We start from the raw sequence: 23,748 nt of genomic DNA, 5'->3' as shown, positions 1-23,748 counted from the left end.
ATGCGGAACTTTTTCTTTTATATTTCAAGAGAGAGAGAGAGATTCCTTTTTTATTCTTCTGGTATTTTCAGAGAGTCCATCCGTCTCGATGGAATAGACTACTTGCCATATACTACCATGATACCCCGACTTGAAATATGAATGATGAAGCTCAATTTCCCACTGTTACATTTGTGCCGAGAGTTTTTGCTATACTGCCGGCTACCGTTGGCCATCAACGGGAATCGAGAGAAAGAAAAAGGCGATCAACCGACCGTTAAGCAATCGGAACTTAATGTTTATCGGTCATTCGTCGTCGCGGGAACGCGTGGGACGTTTGGGTCCCCCCCCCCAAAAAAAAAAAACTGTTACCATCAAACGTTAGATATACTGTTCTTAAAGAAACACGTATACATAAGTATATAGTACTACACAGGATGATGTGATTCCTATACGGACTGTCCCATTTTCCCAGCCATTTCCCAGCTCCTTCCGACACACCTGGACAACATCTAAACAAGGCATTAACACTGGGCTGTGTTGCAACCAAGATGTAAAAAGATTGGCACACAACAACAACAACAACAACAACCTACTTCATCCACTCACGCAGGCGGGTGGGGGTTTCTCTCGACACCAATCAACGCGCATAGAGATGACAGAGTTATTAAAAAAAGACACAAGAGTATAGTGAAATAATATAATAAACCATCGAATAGATGTAGTATTACAAGCCCCCCAAACGGGAAGTATCAAGTTCAAGGTACTAATAAAAATTCTTTCGTTTCCCCATCGTAAACCAGCAGGTGAAAAAAACAAAAAAACAAAAGAAAGAAAAGAAAGAAGATGGCTGGGAGAACAACGACCGGAATGTCTAAACGTTTTTCGAACGTCTTTCAAGCTGGAATGACGTTTTATATCCAGCGCTAGCGCTAGCTATAAGAGTGTTAAAAAAACGCGAGGCATTCGTAAATGTTATATTAGTTAAAAAATTATTTCTTTTTTTTTTTCCTCTCAATTATATTTCCGACCGCAGGTAGCCTTGAGAAATAGGGAAACAACCCAAAAAAAGCCACAAAACAACATTTTCAGAAAGCGAGAGAAAAACAACAACATCAAAGATAATTTACACGCCTAATGGAATGTACCGTGTAAGTACAGCACACACACACACACAGTCTATAAGCTCGGCGGTTGTGCTATGTGTGCTGATTGAGTGGGCGAGTGCGCAAAGCGGACACAGATGGCCGAAAAAGTGTGTCCAACTTCTTTTTTTGTTTCGGTTGTTGTTGTTGTTTTCCACGGAAGTTCATTTTGCGGGATTTAGGTATAGAGGCGCAACTATGTAGGATATAGAGAAGAGAGACTCACGCCAAAAGCGCTACTACCTAATGATGCGGGCGGTAGCAACATTGCACCTAGTCCTCTGATGCCTTATTCGATATAATACGTTCTTTTAGATATTCGCTCTAGACAGCCATCGTGAACCTTATTTTCTCTCATCTGATATTATTTCCTTCGGCTTTTTTCTTTATTTCTTTCTTTTAGTTGTGTGTGTGTGATTATATAATTTCTATCGACTTATTTCGCCTCACGGACTCTCTATCTTCTTCTTCTTCGCTTAGATTTCGCCGGCGTCTTTTTATTTAGATTTTATTTTCGGTTGTTTTTTTTTACAACCCCGTGAGTGATTTGGTTTTTTTGTCTTCACGCGCTAATCCATGCCAACCCGTAGGGTCCACACGCTGCACCGGGAGAGATTTCCTTTCGGACTTTGGTATCAACAATTTTTTTTATTTTTGGGTTCGTTCGTGCTGGGGAAACACGAAATGTAATGCATCGAAGCCATAAGGCAATAAAGGGAAAAAAAGAAATTATATCTTTTTCTTTCACGAGGGTAGTAGCTACTACACAGCAGCGAAGTTGTTGAACACAGCCAATACACGCGGAAGTCGTTCATGTGGAATGAGTCGGTCAGCCGCGCCGGTTGTAATAAAACAAGATGACCAGAAAAAGAACAAAACAGGAAGAAAAATGTACGACGACCAAAAAAAAGGAAAAAGAAACTATACAAGACACAGCACGTGCTGTGCGCTCTCTCTTTGCATGTCAAATGACACCGCAGATCCCCCCTCCACGACTTTAATCGCATTAAAAGATATATACATACACAGGACGCCGGAAATTAGCGTCGTTAATGTGCGGATAAAAGAAGAAATTCACGCGGAATTATATACAGACGCGGAAGGAATTTGTTGGAGCGTATTATACGCCAATTTGTGTTGTGGTGTGTTGTTGTTGTTGTTAGAATTATTATTACGAGACTAACCTTGTATTAATTTCAAGTGCAAACGGCCCTGTTTGAGCTCGACGTAGGCGGGGACGCTGCCCGTCACTTGGCGCAGCCACTCGAGGTAGAAAATGCCGGAGGTCGTTCCATCGCAATGCGACATCATCATCTGCTGGTGGTTGTGGTATTGCTGATGAATGGCGTCGTCCTCACCATCGTCCTCCTCCTCCTCCTCGTCGGAACAAGAAGGAAAGGAGGAGGAGGAGGCCGGATGCGGGTCGCCCATTAAAGAGGCCGGCCCGTGGTAGCCGCTGGACAGGGAAGTGTTGGCCGTCAACATGGTCAGGTACGACGAATCAGAGAAGCGACTGTGCAAACTGCCATTGTCGCCAACGGTCAATGTCGTCGTGTAACCGCCGTCCTCCTCCTCCTCTTCCTCCCCATCGCCCAAACTCTCTTGGCTAATCGACGTCCAACTTTTGCGCAATCCCGACCTGGAGGTGGTTGTCGTCGTCGTCGGTTGTTGCTGTTGCTGCTCCAACTGTTGTTGGCGATGCGCCGTATCGTCGTTCGACGCCAGCGACGACGCCAGCGACGCCGGCCCAATTGTCGACGACGGCAATAAATTGACCGCGTAATAAGAAGCGCTGGACAAATTTTGCTCGACGCTCTGCTTCTTGATGCGGGCCATTTCTAAATAGTGCTTGGCTTTGAAGGTGTTGAGCAAGAACTGCTGGCCGTCCAATTCGGCCGTCAAAATCGGAACCGAAGCCGAAGGCCTTGCCCGTACCGAATTGGATCGTGTCACCAATAGCGGACGCTTCTGGTGGCTCTGGTACGATCTCATGCTGAGGAACTGACGCCGGAACGGGTTGCTGCTATTTCCAGCCATTCCACTAGTCGTAGGGTCCGCCTGCTGGACAGCCGGCCAACCGCTGCGAATGGCCAGCACTTGATTATTGTTGACACAGACCTGGATATGATCACGCGGATGGCTCGACGCTTCCCCCAAGCGTCGCGACGTCGTCGACGGCATCGATCGATCGATTTTCTCGCCGGAATCGCTGCACTGGAGGAGTAGAGCGGCGCAGCTAACGGCCCCTCGCAACCGGCCAACACCAGCAACGCTGCCACTACCGTCTTGATCACCCGCGGCGTGATCGGCGTCGTCACGAAGGGAGAGATTAGACGTCGGAGCCGGAGGCGTTATGGGCAAGGGCGTGGGCGTTTGGGTTAGTCTCATCGACTCGCCACTCAGCCGAGTGGAACGGACGCTGTGGCGGCCAGCCGGGCCGCCGTTGACGAAGACGGGAGTCGTCACATCTTTCTGGGCCGGCAACATCGTCGTCGTCCGTCCGTGCATCATTGAGCAGGAGAGGCTTTTGTGACGGCCGCATTTGTTCAGCGTGTTATTGCTAAAGGACTGGTGAGACCACGACTCTTTGTTGATCCGGGGCAGCCGGATCGGCAGGTTCCGGTGACGGACAAACGGCAAAGGCGTCGGCTCGCCCGTCTCGCTTGAACAACCGCCAAAGACGCTCGTCATATTGTCATCAGCTTGTCCGCTGGCCGTCGTTGCGTCGCTGCTGTTTCTCCTTTGCGATCCATCATCCGAACATCCGCGTCGTACCATAGCAGCGGCTGCCGGAATTCCATTCCGGCTGGCGGATCTGTTAAGAGCGTTCTCTGCAGCAAGGACGGCGGAAGCGTTGCCCCAGTAGCAGGACTGATGGTGTCGGCGTGAGGATTCCGCCCGGCGCGGATGCTGCTGCTGCTGCTCGTACAGCAGATGCGGATGCAGCTGAGATTGGAGCGGCGAAGGCAGCGAGCGATGCCGATCTTCTTCCTGCTGCTCCAGCGGCTGGTGGTACGAGTAGGAAGCCGATCTCGCGTTGCCCATTCTTATGATGGCCGTCTCATTCTCTTTCTTATACAATGGAGAGACGGGCGGGTGCTCACACAATTTGCGATTCAAAACTTTTGTCTCTTCTTCTTCTACTTCAATTATTATGTGAGCGGAGGCGGCGGCTGGGGGATTTGCTGGCGCATTGGACACAAAGAGACTGCTGATGAGCAACGACGTCTTCTTCCGGAATTATGGCAACAACAGGATCGTTTTTTTGGGGGACACAAAGCCCAGCACGCGCATATAAATGACGACCTCCTCTTTTAGTTTTGAATTCACCAAGAAATGGCGAAATGAGGAAGATGGATCCAGCAGCCAGACGCCCCCCGCTATAAAGAGGATCGATTCCGGCGGAGGAAACAAAAGAAGAAAGTCAGTCACGTCGCCTCTTATATCTTATATCCGCTCTCGCACACAGACGACGGGTATAACAACCAGCAGACTATCAAGCAAACAGTTCACGATCCCGGAGTTGTTGCTGTTGTGGCGTCGGCAGAGCGTCGAGAAATCGATGTGGAAGGCGGACGACACGATTTCGCTTCTTCTTTTGTTAGACACTGGAAATAGACGCCCCGATGGTTGTTGTTATTTCTCTCGCGCCCAGTTCCATTCACTTCGACGACCGTAAAGTTGGGAAAAAAAAAGCGGACGTAACGCGGAATGAGTTTGTCTAGATAGATTTCCTCCGGTTGAATTTAAAATAAAACAAGTCAGCCGCACACACACACAGGATGCTGTTAGTATTTAGGTTCTTTTCTCTTGTTGATCCAACTGTCGATAAAGAGGCGGTGCCACCAAGAAATAGAATTTTAAAAAATATAAAAAAGGTCGACACAATTGGAATCGGAGACCAGCACAGGTCAACAGCCCTTTTGTTACTAAACAACAAACGACTATTTGAATAGATCTCTCCTTATTTGACCGCCACAAAGAACAAGGTCCTCCTTCAAAAAAGAGAATGTCCACTCGAATCAAAGTAATGGCGACCTTATTGGTTCATGTGGGATTCTCCTGTTCTCGGTAGAGATTCTACACATTTAAAAGATTGGCAATACGGGCGATAATCCTCTCTCTCTCTCTTTCCCAAGAACTAGTTTATGTTGCGACATAGAAGGACATCGGGGCTCTCTTCTGTTAAGACACTTGAGCTGACCAAAAAAATATCCAAGGGGAACCTTTTTTATCAACGATCGTTATTGTGTCCGACCTATTGGCCAACGAGTTTTTATTCTTGTTAGATTCAAAAAGACCCAAAGTGACCCAAGACAATGGATAACAATGGACACGTATGAAATTCCGTTTTATAAGGAACTTGTTTAAAGTGTGTCCGTAAAGGGAGCGGGCTATTTTCTGCGGGCTCACTTCGTTCGTCCACTGGAAATGACAGCAACTGTGTTGTGTCGCTGCTTTTGGCAGAGCGGATTGAAAGTCGTTTAGTGATTCATCCACTGTGAACTCGACGACACACAACACGCAACACCCGAAACTGATACCGCGACAGTCAGCGACACTCACAATTACACAGTTGATATCAACTGGAGTATATATAGCTGGCACTTTCGATTATTATCTTCTCTACTCTTTGCGCATTCAAATTCTTTTGTTATTTCGTCTGGAAAGGGTTGAGCAGCAGCACACGTAACGACGTCATTGGAAATCGATTCAACCATCCATCTTCATCACTGCAATTGCTGGGCGCTTGAATGGGCCAGCACAGCAGATAGTATAGTGAGTTCTTCTTTTCTCTTGAGTTAACAGCGTGACTGATGGCGCTCGCCAGAGCCCAATCACAAAAAAAAATGATATAACGCCAAATAAAATTCTCTAAACAAGAAAATTGAGGTGCGCAAAAGTCAATTGTGAGATTATCCCGACTCACGCAACCACAACACACAGCACAACTACACACAATGAGAAAGCTCGCGAAATAAAAGACGATCCGTCGTTCTGGACGTCGCCAACTGAACTGAAGTTCCTCTGGAGGAACGAGGGGGCTGGGCAACTCTCACGATGCTGAACAACGGCCATACCCCAATACGCGGTTCAAAGCCCGTCGTGTGCGCCAGGCCAGAGAGAAGCCGAGCCATTACATGCGCCAAGCGAGGGTCCGTGCGCGCTCGACAAGTGGAAAAATATTTCAATTTCGGTTATATTCGAAAATAAGGGAACAAAATGAAAAATACCATCTCCAGGGGAAACGTGTTATTCGGCTTATTACTTTTGCACACGTTGGGGTTGTCGCAACTTTTTTTGTTTTGAGCCAAAGTCAAAATGGCGTTGCCAATGCAACGCATATACTTAGTTCTGCTGCTGCACGGTGGGATAAACACGCGCGGGCGAACGACACCACCACCGCCAGAAAAATATCAAAGGAAAGTCTCGCTCTGAGAAACAACCGAAATAATAAAAACAAAAGGAAGATGCTCAGCGTCGTACCAAGAGCCGGATGGCGATTTTTCTTTCTCCCTCAGCGCAGGATTCGACCGTCGTGTCTTTTGTCGCCCGTGTTCGTGGGGGAAAAAAAAGGGCGTTTATATTGGAGAATGTCTGCTGGTTTCACTATAAATCACGCCGGCTGCAAGAGAGAGAGATGATAGCACCTCAGACTCATTCTGCGCTAGCGTCTATTCAGCCAGCCTCTCCTCCTCTGTACATCCAAGAATCTTTTCTCGCTTTGACGTCATTTCACGCAGCCCGTACATATACATACATCCAGCCGAGGTGAATAGACTCGTCCTCTCTCATTCCTGGCATGCCCCAACAGCGCACAGTCACGGAGCCTCTATCTAGCCATTTTAATTAAATTTTCGTCCATGACTCTAAGACATCACGGGCTGTCGAGTTGAACTGCAGTTCGATATGCTTTTGAAGTTGCTCGGAAATTCTTTAATTAACTCGTTGCGGCGAGACAACGGCAGCAGCAGGAGAGTCTCGAGAGTGGCTGACACTGTCAATCCCCCCAATGGCAGTTTGGTCAGATTAATTTCGCCAGATGACAGTTTCCAACCCCACAGTTACTAACGTAGAATACGTCAGCCAACAGCGGAGAGAATGACATTTCGTTTTTTTTGTTTTCTGATTATTCTCCGCTCGAGAGGTTAGACTGATAATCGCCTTATCCTGCCAGAAAAATAAATGCATGTGTACAAAGCCGAGCAACTGTATATTGGCATAAGAAAAGCGGACGTGCTCGTAACGGTGCCTCATTCAACAAGGTATGAGATAACAAACTAACTGAAGAAATTGGGGAGGGCCGTCTTGACAACTCACGCAGTCACGTCAGTCAAGCATATTATATCGTGCAAAACGGAGAGACGAGATTTGAAATAAAATAGAAAAATCCTTGCGGTTTGAAATAGATACACGACGAAAAGGGGGTTCTCTTCTCTTCTTGTAGACGTCCTCCTCTTCTCTGAGATGTCAGAGACACGACATTGCTGGTCGGGCTCGTGCGTGAGTCTCTTACCTAATTAAGGACAATGATTCCTCCAGCTGCAAACGTTTCAAAGTTGTTTGCCGGGAATGCGCAGACGAATGAAACCGGTTGGAAAATATGTATAAGCGGAGATTTTGATGTCGTCATGAAGAAGAATGGAAATGGATCATCCAATTTTTGTCGACGACTTTGAGGGTATAATATGCAGAGACAATAGGCCTATTATATTTCCCTTTCTCTTGCTGTTGTTGGTTGTTGGTTGTTGCTCTGCCAGAAGAAGAGGAAAAACGGTCGGGATAAACCCCAGTTGCGTATGGAGCGAAGAATGTTGTCTGATTTCTAATTAGTTAATGACCACGGAGAGAGAAAAAAGGAGTTGCCTTTAAGAAGAAGAAAATCCGACCAAAATTGTTCATCATATTGAATGAGGGAATATACTATATATGTCTTTTTATCCTCTGTTGATTTGTCCATTATTTATAAGAGCATTTCCATTCTTGCCGAAACCTTTACGACGCGTTTATCAAATGAAAAGAAAGAACCGACTTTAGTATCTAACAGCCTTGGCAACATGTTGATCTTTCTCAAATGTACAGACTCTATCGGCCTACATCAACCGGGCCGAAAGGAAAACAATGCTGTGGGAGAGCAGCAGCAACAACAACAACAACAACACAAAAAGGCAGTCGAGCGACGAAATGGAAGAACTTTCACGCTTATTGCGTGACTCTCTCTCATCTCCTGGGTCGGAAAAAATAAAAGGACGGACACGAAAAATTCAGAGAAAACTTTTTAACCTTAAACCAAATTTTGAAACGCATCAGGAAACACAATAAAGTGAGAGGGATGCTGTTGATTTCAAATTTTAAAAAGTTGCAATTGATTTCGAGAGAAAGAGAGAGACATCCTTGTCCCGCATATTTCTACAGCGTGAATAATACAATATTATACAACCGTATAGTCTCTCTACCCTTTGGTTGTGGCCTTTGGCAGGTCATTGGCAGCTGTGCAAGGTATGCAGACCATTAAAAAAACAAGTCTCTATGTTTTCTGAAAAGACGAGTTTTCACGTCACGTCAAGCGCGTCTCTCCCGTCGTTTCAAAAGGAAACGAAACAGAGCGCGCGCTGCTGCTGGATGCTCCCGCGTCCAATTTCGTCAAATGGAAAGTCAAGACGATATAAGATGCATAGGAAACTGCGCGGGACGGACTGTGCGGTATTTAAACATCTCTATATACAAGAAGAAGCTGTCGCTGCTCGACCATCTTCATCATTTCGACTATATATACCCCGAAAAGGGCGGACTGGGCCGGCTTCAACAGTTGCACGCTCCGCAGTGTGTGTGCGTGAGAGCGTGTTAAGACTCTTAGACAGTGCCATGCGACAACGCCAGCCGAGCGCGAAATAAAAGCCCTTTTAAGAAAACATGTAACAAACGGCGGCGGGAGAAATAATATAATGACGAGTTGCTGCTGCTACTCCCGACCTATAAGTCTACGGCACAGAACGTTCGACACCATTCACGAAAAAATCCCTCGCCATACCGACTTGGGAAAAAAATCTGCCATTTACGTCAAAGGCCAAAAGAAAAATAAAGAGATTTGTGTGTGTGTCATTGCTGTTGTTGGAACGACCATATATAATAACATATTTATTCTAGTCCGAAACGCAGTGCCTGCCAAGTGCGGTTCCAGATGGCCAAGAATGGACAAAAGCGGGAAAATGAGAACGACACACGCCCATATTAAGAGACTGTTGACCTATTCTCTATAGCAGCGCTGGGCGAATCTAACGTAATAATGTTGGTGAGACGGAAGAAAAACAATGGACACCACCACCAGCGCAGTGCACCGTGATCTGTGGGTCCTTGCCCTTTGTAGATGTGTGTGCTGCGCGTACGCATTGTCTGCGGATGATGTAATCCTCGTATTGATTAAGGGCTGGGGACAGTGACGAAGGGGTTTCTTGGCGGATGTCGTGGTCATTTCATAACGGTATCAGCGAGAAATGAAGGAGAAAAAAAGGTATATTAGAGAAAACCAACATAAGGGACTAGGAAGAGAGGATTTGTACACACATATATAAAACGTGATGGACGATATCCAGCCAGGGTGTCGTGACCCGAGAGTGTGTCCACGACTGGCTTCAAGACGATCGCTTTGCTCTAGACGAAATTTGATCAATCTTTTTCTATTTTCCTTGTCTAGCTCTTCTATACGTGTATACATAGTAGTAGTATATAGTGTCATATAGCTTATATACGAGCTATATTTTCCTGGAGAGAAGAAAGGAAAGTTGAGTTGTTGTTGCTATACATCCCCATTTTTGGTTTGCCCTGGAAATGAAAAGACCCCCAAAATAATATTCCTAGTACGTAGTAGTAATACGCGCATCTAGTTTGGCGTGAATAATACATTTGTATTCTATGGCTCCACAAAAGAATAAGGAGAAAATATAAAGGAGCTCAAAGGAATAGCAGAGCCTTTTTAGAACAACATGCGCAAGCCATATAAGAACGATATCATTAGTTGATAATACGGCTCGGATTTCCTATACGCACATATCCGTCAGTTGTCGCCGGAATAGAGACGTCTAGTGTTCCCTTTTTCTCTTTTGACTTTTGAGCCTGCGACTACTCCACCCTATAGTGTGTGATTGTTGTTGGCTGGCAAACAACACACACACGTAGCGCAAGTTATGCGCTATACGTGTGTTCCTTCCTTATGGCACACCGTTCCGGAACGCTAGACGGTAACATTTCCGCCTGCTCTCTCAGTCCTGTTTCAACAACACACGGCGGGTCTGTCGTTATACCGTAAATAGCCCATTATAAAGCCAATAGAGTGTACATATTATTTAAAGTTAAAAATAAAAAAAAATATAGGAGGGAAATGGTCAAGTAGAAGAGATTAGAAAGGACACGCGGAGCAATCTGGAAAACAACGACCACCACTTTGAATGGCCCGTTTGGAATTCCGGTCTTTCGACTTCGCTAACTGTACATCTAGTTGTTGTTGTGTTTTTTCTAAGAAAAAAAAATAGACAAGAGTCGTTTATTTCTTCGTCGCTGTCTTCCGCAAAAAAATGACGTTGCTTCAGTTCGTTTGTTAGTTATTAGACGTTTCCTTTAACTCTCCCAAGTTTTTCTTTTGGGCCGCTTTGGATGGAAAATCATTTGCCACACAACTCGCGTGCTGTGTGAACCTGTACAGCGGTGCTGAATATAATAAGCCACAGGGGGGGGTTCCTCCCCGGAGAATGCGTGCTGCCTGGTGTGCATCGACTCCATCACGGTGTCCGGCTAATGAGCGTCGGTTTTATATTCTTTCCCTTTTTTTATTCTTTTGGTTGAATTTGAAAAATTATTGTTGGCATTTCAATTTGAGTGGGAAATACTATGAAAAGAGACGCGAGTGCAAGGCCGTATTATATGCCCTGGGAAAGAAAAGATAAACTTGTATTTTTCCAAAATGGGAAATAATATTAAAGAGTGGCATTTGTTTTCGTTCTCAACAGGGCGCAACGGCCAGCGTCCCGCCCGCTCACGGACGTTATATTACACAGCACCGGCATCTTTGACTCAGCTCTCAAGTTCACGGTATAAGAAAAAGAGAAAAAGGCATTAAAAGTTGAAGGGCATGAAAGACGTCGGAGAGAGTTGTAATATAACTGAGAACTTTAATCACATTTCTCAGCCCGATGCCATGTGACTTGACGTATGGATAATACGATCATCCCAAAGTCACGCGGGGGGTTTTATTTTCTTAATTTCCTTATGGAATCGGTTAGAGCTGCCAGTGTTGTACGCCAATTCGTTCTGGTCAAACAAACAACAAGGATGCAGAAAATCTATTTTTGTTTCTTTTTATAAATGACGCCGCGGCCCTACTGCTGCTATATGAAAGAAGCTGTCATATCTTTTGAACCCCCTTTTGGGGTGTCGATTTGTTTCTTCTCTCTGCCCGGCGCCAAATCGGGACGGAATGAAACGTTGCAACATTCCGCAGTGCAGCGGAATTCAAACGGATTCGCTTTCTGATGCTCTTCTCTCCTTTCTCGTCATCAAACAAACAAGCGCGCGCGGACTCTAAAGTTACGTCCGCCCAAATGACTCTGAAAGGCGACTAGGTCTTATTTTTTGGAAAAAAAAAATATATATATATAAATGGCGCCCACGTTCTATAGAAGTTGCAATTCAATTCTAAATCCACGTGATCTCCCGCATTAACACGCATTAACTCCGCACGATTTTTATTGAGTAGAGGAACGGTGGAACGCGTACCCATCCTAAAGGATAATTATATCGGATAATTATTTCCTATTCACAATGCATTTTTAGTAGGACTGGAAATTTTTTTATCTATCACATGTTGATTATTGTTAATAAACCAGCTTTTTTTAAATCTTGATAGTGAGCTGCGATTATATCAATTGTATGGACATTTAAACATAATTACTACTAATCATTCCATTGACATGAATCTTCCGCAGATTAAATATGTTAATCGTTTTCACCATTGTCAGGTTCCAGCCGTGGTCCCTTAAATTTGAGATTAGTTGTTCATGTATTAAGTGTGAGTCTATGAATCAGATATGTAATTGGGATTACCGATCAATGGTCCCTGGTATAATGTTTAGAGCGGTTGCTCGACTACAGAATAAAATACCATTATCTGTACAAGCAATTAATCTGATGTCCAGACTCTACTACACTGCCTAAAGAACACCTAACAACAGGTGAATAATAAATGCACGAAATCATTGAACTTGACTGGTGAAATTGATCTTATTTAAGTTGCTATGCTGAGTGGCGTATGCAGATGTAGACGTTCAAATAGGTCTTTTTCGTCGATTCAATGCAAGATGGACCCAGTTCATAATTAAATATTTGCATGTGTGATCATAAACCGTCAAACGAGGATAATATTGCATAGGTAAATGACGTTATCTTTATTACGCAGTCTCGTTTCACAAGAACCCCTCCCCCCAAGCCTTTGGTATAAAATTACAACATGGGTGACTACACGGAAATCGTTTTTAAAGTGACATGTCTATAACGGTCTATAAAAATGATGGGAAACATTCTTTTATTTCTGTGTGGATTGTAATTTGCATTCACCGAATACTCGCATTTTAGATCAGAATCCGTAGCAAACGAGGACAACGGTTTATTACGAAGTCTCGTTTCACTACGAAACCCCCCAAGCCTATTGCTTAAAATTACATTATCAGCGACTACGGAAAGCGTTTATTATTTCAATATTTCATTTTGGGTTAATACAATAATGAACTATCTGTAAATGAGTTATGTTAACAATGTCATTTACCTTGTGCACACAATAGTCCACAGAAACAATACCGGTACCACTGAAAGAATAAGTATGGACCCATTTATGATTTCATACACGTAATGATATATCGCTTAATATTTTATATTTTGGCAATTTAACCAACATCACCATTCCGCCGCGCAGTGTAGTAGCGGAATTCAAACGGATTCGCTTTCTGATGCTCTTCTCTCTCTCCTTTCTCGTCATCAAACAAACAATCGCGCCCGGATTCTAAAGTTACGTCCGCCCAGATGACTCTCTGAAAAGCGACCAAACCTTATATTTGATTGAAAACTAGAATAAATGCTGGCACCCAGAATGTTCAATAGCACTGTCGCAATTCAATTCTAAATTGACGTGATCTCCAGCATTAAATGGTCGCGATGCTCGGCCGAGCACAAACGTGACACAAAAGAAAGTGAAAATTGTGCGAGACGCATCCGCATCAGTTCCGCCCGTAAGCGGCTAAACCATCCCGCGATCTCTCGAACAATAAAACGGCTATGTGTAGCTACCGCGCAATTATTTATCTTCTAATATAATAATCAAGTCAAATAACATAACAATAACTCACTGTAAGAGCTGGAAGAGCAGCTGGACGTGTCGTCGTCGTCGAAATCGTGCGGTTGCACGCCATAGTGTGTCATATGATCGAAAGATGGCCGGCCAAGAGCAGCAGGATCGACGGTCGACATGCAGCTATCGTAGCTGCTGCTGGATGGTGCCTGGGAGTAGCGCCTGGATAGCTCGTCGACGACCGAGGAGGAGGAGACCGTCTGCTGGAGCAGATTCATGTTGATGCCCAGACCGGGAATGTTTGGTGGCCATTGGCGCGGTAGGAAGGTCCAACTTTTCGGGACCGACGGACGCCGCGGCAGTTGTTTCGGAAGATTGAACCGAGTCAGCGTCCGGAAGACGTCGACATGCCACGGACTGCGGTGCTGCTGCTGCTGCGAGGACATGATCTAGTATGTACAACTGATCCTCTTTTGGCTGCGGATGTGCGGTGGCTGAGCCGGAAGGAAATAAAAATCACTGCTGCGGCAGAGCAAGATCACGGTCGTGATCGATCCGCTTCTGACTTGACGTCCTGTCTCAGCATGAGTTTCTCGAATCCTCTTCTCTCGTCTCTCTCGTCGTCTATGCACTCGTGATCGGCTCCAGCTTCGTCGGTTTCACTCGTATTGTCCTCACTGCTCACTGGCAAACTCTCCTAGTAGGATATAGCAGCTCCTGAGTGTGTACTGTACATATACAAACACACGTTCGCCGGATTGGCTCTCCGCTGCTGTGGGTTCGGCAAGAGGACCGGAGTTTGTTGTGTGCCGGGCAAAAAAAATCAATAAGGATGAACAGTGCACTCGGGGACAATGAAGACACTTTTGGACTCTTTTAGCCTCTCTTTCCCGTTGACTATTTAGTCGTCGTTGCTAGGCCGTTGAGCAGCACGAAGAGTCTTGGTTGTTATATTTTTCGACGTCAAATGAATCAGCGGTCCGCCTTTCTCCCGCTGCTGCTGCTGCTGCTGCCCTATAGACGAAGCCAATTAAGGGCCGAGAGTGAGCGCGTTTGGTTGCAGAAGGATCTATATCCCAAGTGGTCGGCTGACGTCCCACGTATATCTATTATGGCCGCGATGGAGGGCCGCCAAGATCCGGCTGACAGCGACTACTACCGAAGACCCCCCCACCAGCACCATCAAAAAGCGCGAAGAAAATCAAACGCAATCAAAATAGGGAGAGAAAGTCTTCCCGATTCACCCAGCACACAACAGGAAATCAAAAATAGGAGCCAGGACAACGACGACTGTAAGAAAAGGGGGGGAAACACTACAAAAATTAAGACGTCACACACACAAAAGCTGAGCCTGCAATCAATAATGAAAGAACTGAAGGGGGAAAAAGAAGAAGAAGAAGAAAAAAGGAATAATAAGGAATCAAAGGAATTTCGTGATTACATTAACGATGGTGGCGCGATGCAGTCGGTATTTAACGGGAATCTACAACTGTCCATAAAATCCTGCAGCACGACTTATTGGCGACCGTGTGGGGGAATAAGTACTTCGGGACTGTATACACACACGTTGTAGTTGCAAGTTATCGGTGAATCCCATTGATTCTCGACTACTACTGTACATATACAGACTTTTCTGCCTTTCTCACTTTGACTTTCTGTGCGTGGACATGATCGATGCTCCACCGACGTGTTGTAAAGCCGAAAATCAATAGAAACGATTCGCTATCTCTTCTCTCTCTACGCTAAACGATAGGCCTAATTGATCGTGTTGTCCGCTCCATTACTGCGTTATCCATCGAGGTGGTGGGGCGCTGGGGGGAAGAGAAAATAGGTGTAATTGTATTATATAAGAGAAATGATGCGAATGTGTAAGAGTCCAAGGGGACAAAAGAGCACACAGTGCACACACACACAGATCCTTGGGTTGGCAGCTGCTGGACTGTAATAGCGCGGCTAGAGAGCGATGTGGGTCACGATCCTGTTCGGAGAACCAGAGACAAGTGAACTGATGAAGCCTCTCACATCATCGTGCGTGATGTGATGTGTGACACACACAGCAGCAGCAGAGTCCTATACATATCCAAGGTATTTCGCTCGGCCAAATATTTTTCTGTATTTTGTTTTTCTTCTCGTCTCTTCGTACATTTAGTTGATCCATTCTATTGGCGCAATCGTGATAGAAGCTCCCAAAATCCAGCCAGACATGAGGAGGCCCCCCCTATTGCCCGCGCTGAAATGTTAGACAAGTCCCGCGTGATCCCTCCCTCCCGCCGGGCCCTGCGCACCTCGCGATGCGCGCGGCCAATCGTGCCAAGGACTCGGCGGCACTTTGTATCATAGGCTATCGCTGATTTATCAAAAGACTGTGCTGCTGCTGCTAGCCCTTGTACACACACACACACACGAGTAGACATCTAGAAAATGAATGCAGCGCGGCAGTCATTTCAACCCGTCAAGTGCCTGTCAACATCCACTGGTGACCAGCAGCAGCACTGCGCTGCTGCTGTCCCGGCATGCAGCAGCCATGACAAATAGCCATTCTAAGAAAAAGACGTGCAAAAAAAAATAAACAAAAAAAATAAAAATGAGACAGATCGCCGTCCGCAATAACACGCTGAAATGTATTGCCTAAATATTCCATCAAAAGAGCAATTTGGAAGCTAGCCATCAGACTCGCATTTCTTGTCTTTCCCATGTGAGTTTTTCCCTGTCTTGATTATTTCCTTTTCTGTCTCGTCGCCTTTTAGATTCTTTTTCCCAAGAGGAAAAAAAAGGGCCTAATTCGCGTACATAAAGTCTGAACAACTTTATGCATTGATATTAATAATGACAATATATCTATAACGCGCGCGGCAGGCCGGGCGACTGTCGGGAGAGGAAAAGAAAAAGACCGGCGATTGAAAGAGCAAAAGTCCAACAGGAAATGATTTTTTTTTCCCGCACTATATATGTATACATCGCCGGCGTCTAGGTCGAATAGAATACGTGTGGAAGCTTTTCAGCAGAAGAAAAATAGCGATATCGATCAAGGAGCCAGCGCCAGAAGGCTTGATAGTCTCTATAAGCCCAACGGCTTAAAAAAAAATACTACACTACAATCCAAGTTGTTGTAATAACTTCCTCCATAGTCTGTGTGTTGGATACACAGTGGCACACACGTTCACGCCAGCCAAAAGTTTGACCGTTGGTCTGCTATACATATAGAGGGGGGGGGGGAAACTTTGGTCCCCTAGCTTCTTTATATTATTATATTTTTGTGTTGGTATTTCCCCCCTTTTGCTTCCATATCTGGCCAATCGATTTTTTTTTAAAGGCCACCCACACACACACATGCGGAAATGTATAGCGTGAACACGAAAACAGCGCACTGCTTTCAGCCAGTAGCATTTCCTCTTGGAATTTTTTTTTTCCTCCCTCCGTGATATGTTCAATCTTGGATCGGGACATTACCGAACGTATAGCGCCGAATTATCATCACCATAACGTTAAATATGACATGTTCATGTGTTTTTGTTATTTCTTCTTCTTTTAGAAATTTTTTGTTTTTCTTTTTAGCTTTCTCTTGCGTCAGCCCTGCAGCAAAAATGATTTGTGTGCGAGTCTCATCAATAATCAATAGATGCGATCGTTCATCATCCATGTAGCCCATCTCTCAACTTGGCCATCTACAGCCGAGAGCTCTGTCAATACTTCATCACTGCGGAGAAAGAAGAAAACGTCAGCTCGCTAGCTTGCATATTATGTTTATTATATGAGGCTCGTCTGTGGCATCAATATAAGAATAAGAATACATGTGCACTCTGATGTGTGTGTGTCTAGCTGCTGGCTGCTTCCTTACTCCTCTTCTTTCCCGTGTAATCATCCGCAAAAAAAAGGGGCTTGGTAAATAAGCAAAAAAGGATCGACTGTTATATACAGCAGTGTATACAGCAGACACACACTGCGCTGCTGCACGCTCGCGCGCTTATAAATACACAGCGGACAAATGAATTCCGTGGAATATCGTTAACCTCCTCGAAAGTGTGTTGAGAGTGCCGCAGTGAAACATGTATGTAGTATATACGACTAGTCATTATTGTGTGTTGTGTTGCGCAGTTTTTGATCATAAATTATCTAACGTTTCGTTTGTCTAGCTCTGCCAAATGCAATCGACTATGGACGCACGCTTATACCATCAGCAGCCTCAACAGTTCGAATAATTTCGTCGATGAAAGTCGGCGGCGGCGGCGGTGTTTTATATTATTGACTCGGAGAGGAACTCGGACATGATGCGTGGGCTTTTCATTTTATTGGTGCTACATTCGATGTGATTGCGACGAGCCATTGAGGGAAACTCCATCGGGAAATCTGAAGATGCAGATTTTTCAGCTTCGGGAAATTTGCTGATTCTTGTAACGTTGTGTGTTGGAAACACGTTAGCAGGTACAACGACCGTTAATAGCCAGCACGTTAATAACCTTTTCGCTGTTGTGTATGCAGCAGGTCCGCGGGCAGAGATTTGCAACGCATTCCAGCATTCAAAGCCAAAACAGCGGCCGCCACTTGGCCCAAAGTAATACGCCGCAAAAATCCGGAGAGAAAGCGCGCGCGTCCTTGCGCTGATGATGTTTTCATCCATGCATCACGAGGTTTATATCACGTACTGTGTATATGTTATTATCAAGGAAACTTTCTCTACACACATGTGTGTGTGTGTGTGTGATCAATAGCGTCATTAAGCCGAGTTTCTAATTAACCCAGAATCGTGAAAACTTTTGGGCCTGCGTATCGTTTTTGTGACTCTTGTGACTTGCCCGGCGGTATAACGTAATACGAGTGAATCGTGGAAAATGTCAATAAAAAAATTTATAGAAGGCTACATCGTTAAACAGCCAGAGCGTGCGTGCGTTCGCATTTGCAATTTTCTTGTATATATGGTGCGATATTTTCTAGGAGATGATTCGAGCTTTTATCCGTCGGGACCGTGAAAGGGCCGGGCTGGGTATTTCCATGCCTTTAGTCACGATATTGCGACGAGGAATATTTCTGTCACCACATTTAAACGTACGAATGGGCGTAAAAATGGTAGAAAGTAAATTTGATATTCAAATGTAACAGAAAATGTTTGCACAACAATAGATCAAGTTGCAAATGCTTCGGGTACTATATGTAGGATCTTTCCTCCATTATGAATTTCTCCTTATGTGTAGACCATCACTATTTCCAGGACTCCAGTTTCTAAGGATGTTATTATTAGCATTTGCAGCGATTAATTATTCAGGATTCCGATTATTCCTAGTTCTTGTTTTAATAATTTAAATGCCAAATTTGCCGCCAGGTGGCAGTGATCCAACCTTGATTTTCCTGTCAACAATCAAAACAAAGAAAGCAGCTGTAAAGTTGGGAGGGCAATACGCAGCACCTCGTCATTCTAAAAATATATTCAGTCAAGTCTGTGTGTGTTTGCCCAACTGCACATTTTTACATTGCTAGTGAAAAAGGTCTAATAAGCTTTGAATAATATAATATAGTCCCCAACCATAAAACTGTGAAATGTGTGTAATCTTTCAAAAACATTGTTTGTATCTCTGTCACTTGCTTATATTCACATGCAGATGGATCTCACCAAATGGACTGTCTTGAGTCTATTGGACAACAAGTTTCTCCGTAATTTAAAAATGGCTGTCATATTTGGTAATCCCTTTATTTTACCTCATTCTGTCTTTTGGGGGCAATAAACATGCATCTTTGTCTCTTCATTTATAGGAAACATGGGAAGTGAAGTCATAATGGTCACAGTTGATGATGATGTGTATGCCATGGGATGCAATTCGTCAGGTTGTCTGGGTCTTGGTGATACTGCAAGTGCACTGCAACCCAGAAAAATAGAAAGTTTGTGCAAAAAGAAAATCAAAGGTTTGAACCACCTCCTATTTTTTCCTTTGTCATTTTTGTTGTTGTATAATTATGTATATAATTACTACTCATATTATGTTGTGACATTTGAAACTCATATAGGTTTGGCATATGGATCTGGTCTTCATTTGCTAGCATTCTCTGATTCCGGGGAGTTGTACACATGGGGTTACAATACCTATTCACAACTAGGAAATGGAAACACCAACCACACTTTGACACCATCTTTAGTGAGCGGAGTTCTAGCAGGAAAAACTGTGATTCAAGTGAATATTTACAGTATAACCAAATTTGTTTTGTTACTTATAATAAACCCTTTTTGAAAGGTGGGGTGCGGGAATCACCACTGCTTGGCTTTAACGAGTGAAGGAGAAGTTTTTGCTTGGGGCCAAAATAACGGGGGGCAATGCGGATCTGGGACTACCACGGGGCAGAGTGTTCCCCGAAGAGTAACTTCCGGAATTGGAGGACATAAAGTGGTGGCTATTGCTTGCGGACAGCTTACATCAATGGCTCTATTGGATGATGGTGATGTTAGTAACAGATCCCAGAACGATTCAATCCTAGGAAAGTGACTAAACGATAACTAGTGTTTTCTGATTTTTAAAATTATAGCTTTATGGTTGGGGTTACAACGGGAACGGTGAATTGGGTATTGGAAATAATAACAATCAACACAATCCAGTTCGCGTTAGCAACCTTCACAAAGTCTTCATCACTCAGGTAAATATAATTTCTGGTAGAGACCTTCAGAATTACATTCTTTTACCTCCGTTCTTAAAATTCCTTCAGATTGTTTGTGGATTTGCTCATTGTCTTGCCTTAACCGATCAAGGAGAATTGTACGCATGGGGAGCCAATTCTTATGGACAACTGGGCACCGGATACAAAACGCATCACCTTTCTCCTGTGATAGTTGCCCCTGAGCTGGGAAAGTATGTTGAGAATCAAATGTTTGCATGAATTTCAATGACAATCGTATTTCTAACTTAGGGCAGTCGAAATTGCCGCTTGCCATTTATCTCATATCTCCGCAGCAATGTTTCACGATGGCAAAATCTTCATGTGGGGCCATTGCCGAGGTCACAGCATCTTTTCTCCATCTCCTACTCCGTATACGCATCTGGATGAAGTCTTTGCTTGCTATAGTACTCCTTCCGTAACATGGAGAACGCTGCAATTTCGTGCTCGACAAGATACACCTTTAGCCGAAACACTTCGGTTAGCCTTCAACGATGAGGTGAAACACCGTCGGTTGTCGTTTTTGACGTCTAATATTAAAAATTTATCTACTTATTGCATTTCTATTAACTGCATAGAACACAGGAGATATATGCTTTAAAGTAGGTGGGAATTCCATTTGGGTGCATAAAGCCATATTAAGAATTCGTTGCCAATATTATCGAGCCATGTTTCAACACAACACATGGGCCGAAGCTGAACAAGAGTAAACGACTCTTTTTATAATTATTCCGTGTTTGCCTCCACTAAAAATGTATCTATTTCATTTACAGAACAGTGGAAATTGAACAGTTCTCTTATCCAGTTTACTATTGCTTCCTCAGATATTTATATACTGATGAAGTCGATCTCCCTGTGGAAGAAGCATTAGGTCCGTTTCATTGTTTTATCCCGTTCTTTTCAATGTTTTATTTTCGTCATTCCACTGCAGGATTGCTCGATTTGGCCAATGCTTATTGTGAAACGGAATTAAAGTCACGGTGCCAACACTTGATCCGCCAGAGCGTTAACACAGAGAACGTGGCTGTTCTATTTGCGACTGGCTTGAAGTACGAGGCACAGGTATTATTACTGTTCATCGATAATTACCACATTGAGTCCAAGGATGAGCCATTTTAGTTTCTTAGGACCTTGAAGAGTACTGTTTACGATTCGCTGTCCATCATCTAACGGCTGTCGTCCAAACGGAAACGTTTTCCAAACTCGAAGAGGCTACACTGAAACACTTCATATCACGTGTGGCTCGCATGGGCGCATTTCGCTACTGACACCGCCACCAAATCCTTTATATAATGGCAGTTTATCTACTTGAATTGTGAATGAGAGTTCGTGTGATACAGTTTGTGTTGATTTTCTCTATATTATAGCGTTCCTCATTTACGTCGAATTTAATAATGAGCCACGAGTAACTCTCAACTGTGGCTCACTTTTAATTATGATGTTTCTGTGAAACAAAAAAGTTTATGTGATAAACTGTGTAATGCGAGAATAAGTGATATTTCGGATTGAATTAAAGGTTTTCGTATAAAGTTTTATGCTTTTTGTATTCTTTATTCGAAATATTTTAAAAAGCCACTAAAATCGAATAAAAGAATACAAATTCCAAAGCCGATTATTGGGTACTGTTTAGCTTTTCCTTGAAGTTTTTATGGTCGGACTTTTGATTTATATTTTTAAAATTCAATGGAGTTCTACTGTCGGGCATGCCAATAATTTAAAACTGAATGGAGTTCTATTTTCGGACATGAAAATAATTAAATTTATTGGAGTTCTATTGTCGCGTAGTGGAGTTCTATTTCTACTGTCGGGCACTGGAGTTCTATTGTCGGGTATTTACCGTACTTTTATTAATATTTAAAAATGGAGTTCTTATGTCGCGAGCTCGCGACAATAGGCTCCAATAATTTTTGAGATGCAACCAACTTAAGATTCAAAACTGATTACCAGATGTCGCCAGTGTCGCCTTTGTTGTTGTTACGTGAAACGTGGCGAAAAGAGCGAAACAAATTAATTTATATATTCCTGTGATTTCATATACCAAATTGAACTTCGTAACTTACGTAGGTTTATCTTGACCTAGTTACCTTATTTTTATACTGTACTAACTTATTTCTTCAAATTCTAGAGCCTGAGAATACCTGAGAATGATTCTAACAAGGTTGACTTAGCACTCAGTCAATTTCCATCCATTAGGCCCATGTTTGAAGCCCACATAGATTGGAATACAAATGTGCCGAGATAAGGTATTTCCCCATTATTGCTATCAGACCATTACAATTCAGATTTTCATATAACATAGGTATTCTTGCTCATGAACCATAGGATCTTTTCTGAATCTCGGAATTTTGGTGGCGCACCCTGCAGCAGCATGATTGTTGTTATGGCTGTTTTCGCTTTGGTTTAGAAGGAAACCCAGCTAAGAAATAGGTAGAGTTTTATTTCTTATTGGTAAATTTGTGTAAATTTGTAAATAACATTGAGAATTTCCTTGTCCCATTCCAACTTAGAGTTTCAGAGACATATGAAGAGTGTGAAGTGAATAACCTGCCATGTGTATGTACATGTATCAGATCTGCTTGATGAAAGTCAAATGCCTTACTAAATTCATCACCCATATGATAAGGTAAGCATCAATACCACCTATCACCACGCTATACTGCAATACTTCATGACACTTTCTTTAGCATCAGGAAATTTCTCTCAACATATGGAGTAATGCTGTTGGTTGCTATGGATTCCATTTTTTTTACAGTTATTTCATGAGTGCACTTTCAGTGTGCTTCTTAGAAAAGGTAAAGATTGATATGCTTTATTCACTGTTTTATTTTCATTAATGTAAAACATTTTTTTTTATTATAGAGCACGCAGTTTCTTTATGGAATCGCGTGGTCCTGGCACGGAGATTCTTGTGCCAATGCTGGCCTTTGCCCATGACGGAAGAGGGACTTCCACCAACGTCCATCGTTATCTTCGCGACGCACGCTCATCTAGCTTCACTGCTTCTTACTAAACACAATTTGTTTTACTTCACTGGCAACTTGGCGAGTTTCTGGACCACTTCATGATCGCTTCCGTCCGCTGTTACACACCTTCAGTCACTCACCACGGGATTATGCACAGGTACCCAACAATTGACTTATTTTCGTAGGTTATCTATCAATAGTCTAGTTGCGTTAGACTCTGTCTGTGTAATAGTTTCCAAAATCAGGGCCTTCTTACGCTCAAACGAACTTTTACTTGGACGTTTCTTTTTTCGAACGCTAGATGGCTTTTTGATAATTTGCAGCTGTCAAAACAGTCAGTTTCAGTAACTTTGCACATCTCTTTAAACATTTATTGGCAGTTATTTTGTTGAAATAATTAGTGATTACTGACGATTACTATTCCCCCAACAAAGCTCACTTGTTAGATTTTAATAATGTGTTTTTTTTCTACTTCCGGTTTTCTCTTTTTAGTCAGTAGTTTAGTAAATATTCAATTGACGCACAAAAGAACCACATATTCGTGATCCTTGTCGAATTTGTGGTAAAGTTCATGTTTTTTTTGTACGTTTTCGTACTTCCGGTTTTGAAAATTTTCCTGAACTATAGTTCAGGAAAATTCTCGATTTTGGCCAAATTTTGGATTTCGTTTAAATCTTACCTAATTGACCCC

The 23,748-nt window shown here is 43.5% G+C and overlaps 2 protein-coding genes and 1 long non-coding RNA gene across 6 annotated transcripts in view; 2 read left to right on the top strand and 1 right to left on the bottom strand.

Moving 5' to 3' along the window:
- LOC124312037 (guanine nucleotide exchange factor DBS-like) overlaps positions 1–14,827 on the bottom strand; it is a 29,299-nt gene extending 14,472 nt beyond the window's left edge. The window contains exon 1 of one of the 2 annotated variants that reach the window (XM_046776437.1): positions 13,517–14,827. In XM_046776437.1, coding sequence (XP_046632393.1) covers positions 13,517–13,904 — 388 coding nt within the window. In that variant the 5' untranslated portion in view covers positions 13,905–14,827. Of the gene's footprint in view, positions 1–2,308; positions 6,158–13,516 lie in introns of those variants that run through there. The other variant, XM_046776436.1, reaches the window with a different exon arrangement.
- Positions 14,828–18,713: 3,886 nt separating this feature from the next.
- Positions 18,714–21,624, top strand: LOC124312106 (RCC1 and BTB domain-containing protein 1-like). 2 transcript variants are annotated; one of them, XM_046776579.1, is made up of 12 exons: positions 18,714–18,938; positions 19,053–19,131; positions 19,204–19,353; positions 19,456–19,619; positions 19,680–19,886; positions 19,969–20,076; positions 20,146–20,288; positions 20,347–20,593; positions 20,673–20,800; positions 20,868–20,965; positions 21,026–21,156; positions 21,214–21,624. In XM_046776579.1, the coding sequence occupies exons 2-12, from the start codon at positions 19,053–19,055 to the stop codon at positions 21,262–21,264; spliced, it is 1,506 nt and encodes a 501-aa protein (XP_046632535.1). In that variant the 5' UTR covers positions 18,714–18,938; the 3' UTR covers positions 21,265–21,624. The 2 variants fall into 2 exon arrangements, with proteins under 2 accessions (XP_046632535.1, XP_046632534.1); XM_046776578.1 differs by having other exon boundaries at positions 18,717–18,938; positions 21,222–21,624.
- Positions 21,625–22,281: 657 nt separating this feature from the next.
- Positions 22,282–22,826, top strand: LOC124312233. 2 transcript variants are annotated; one of them, XR_006910426.1, is made up of 4 exons: positions 22,282–22,337; positions 22,417–22,521; positions 22,602–22,717; positions 22,779–22,826. It is a non-coding gene; the product is annotated as an uncharacterized LOC124312233 (long non-coding RNA). The 2 variants fall into 2 exon arrangements; XR_006910427.1 differs by having other exon boundaries at positions 22,296–22,337; positions 22,394–22,521.
- The last annotated feature ends 922 nt before the right edge of the window (positions 22,827–23,748 follow it).

Source organism: Daphnia pulicaria, chromosome 8 (genome assembly GCF_021234035.1).
Source record: "Daphnia pulicaria isolate SC F1-1A chromosome 8, SC_F0-13Bv2, whole genome shotgun sequence".
Classification (NCBI taxonomy): domain Eukaryota; kingdom Metazoa; phylum Arthropoda; class Branchiopoda; order Diplostraca; family Daphniidae; genus Daphnia; species Daphnia pulicaria.
This window is presented reverse-complemented; position numbering and strand designations above follow the sequence as displayed.

What these genes read in the sequence shown, in the direction of transcription:
- LOC124312106 (XM_046776578.1), top strand. Translation starts at nt 19,053, where the DNA reads ATGGATCTCACCAAATGGACTGTCTTGAGTCTATTGGACAACAAGTTT. An exon ending in GTGCAAAAAGAAAATCAAAG is followed by an intron (nt 19,354 to 19,455) that starts GTTTGAACCACC and finishes AAACTCATATAG; the next exon opens with GTTTGGCATATGGATCTGGT. An exon ending in CTCTATTGGATGATGGTGAT is followed by an intron (nt 19,887 to 19,968) that starts GTTAGTAACAGA and finishes TTAAAATTATAG; the next exon opens with CTTTATGGTTGGGGTTACAA.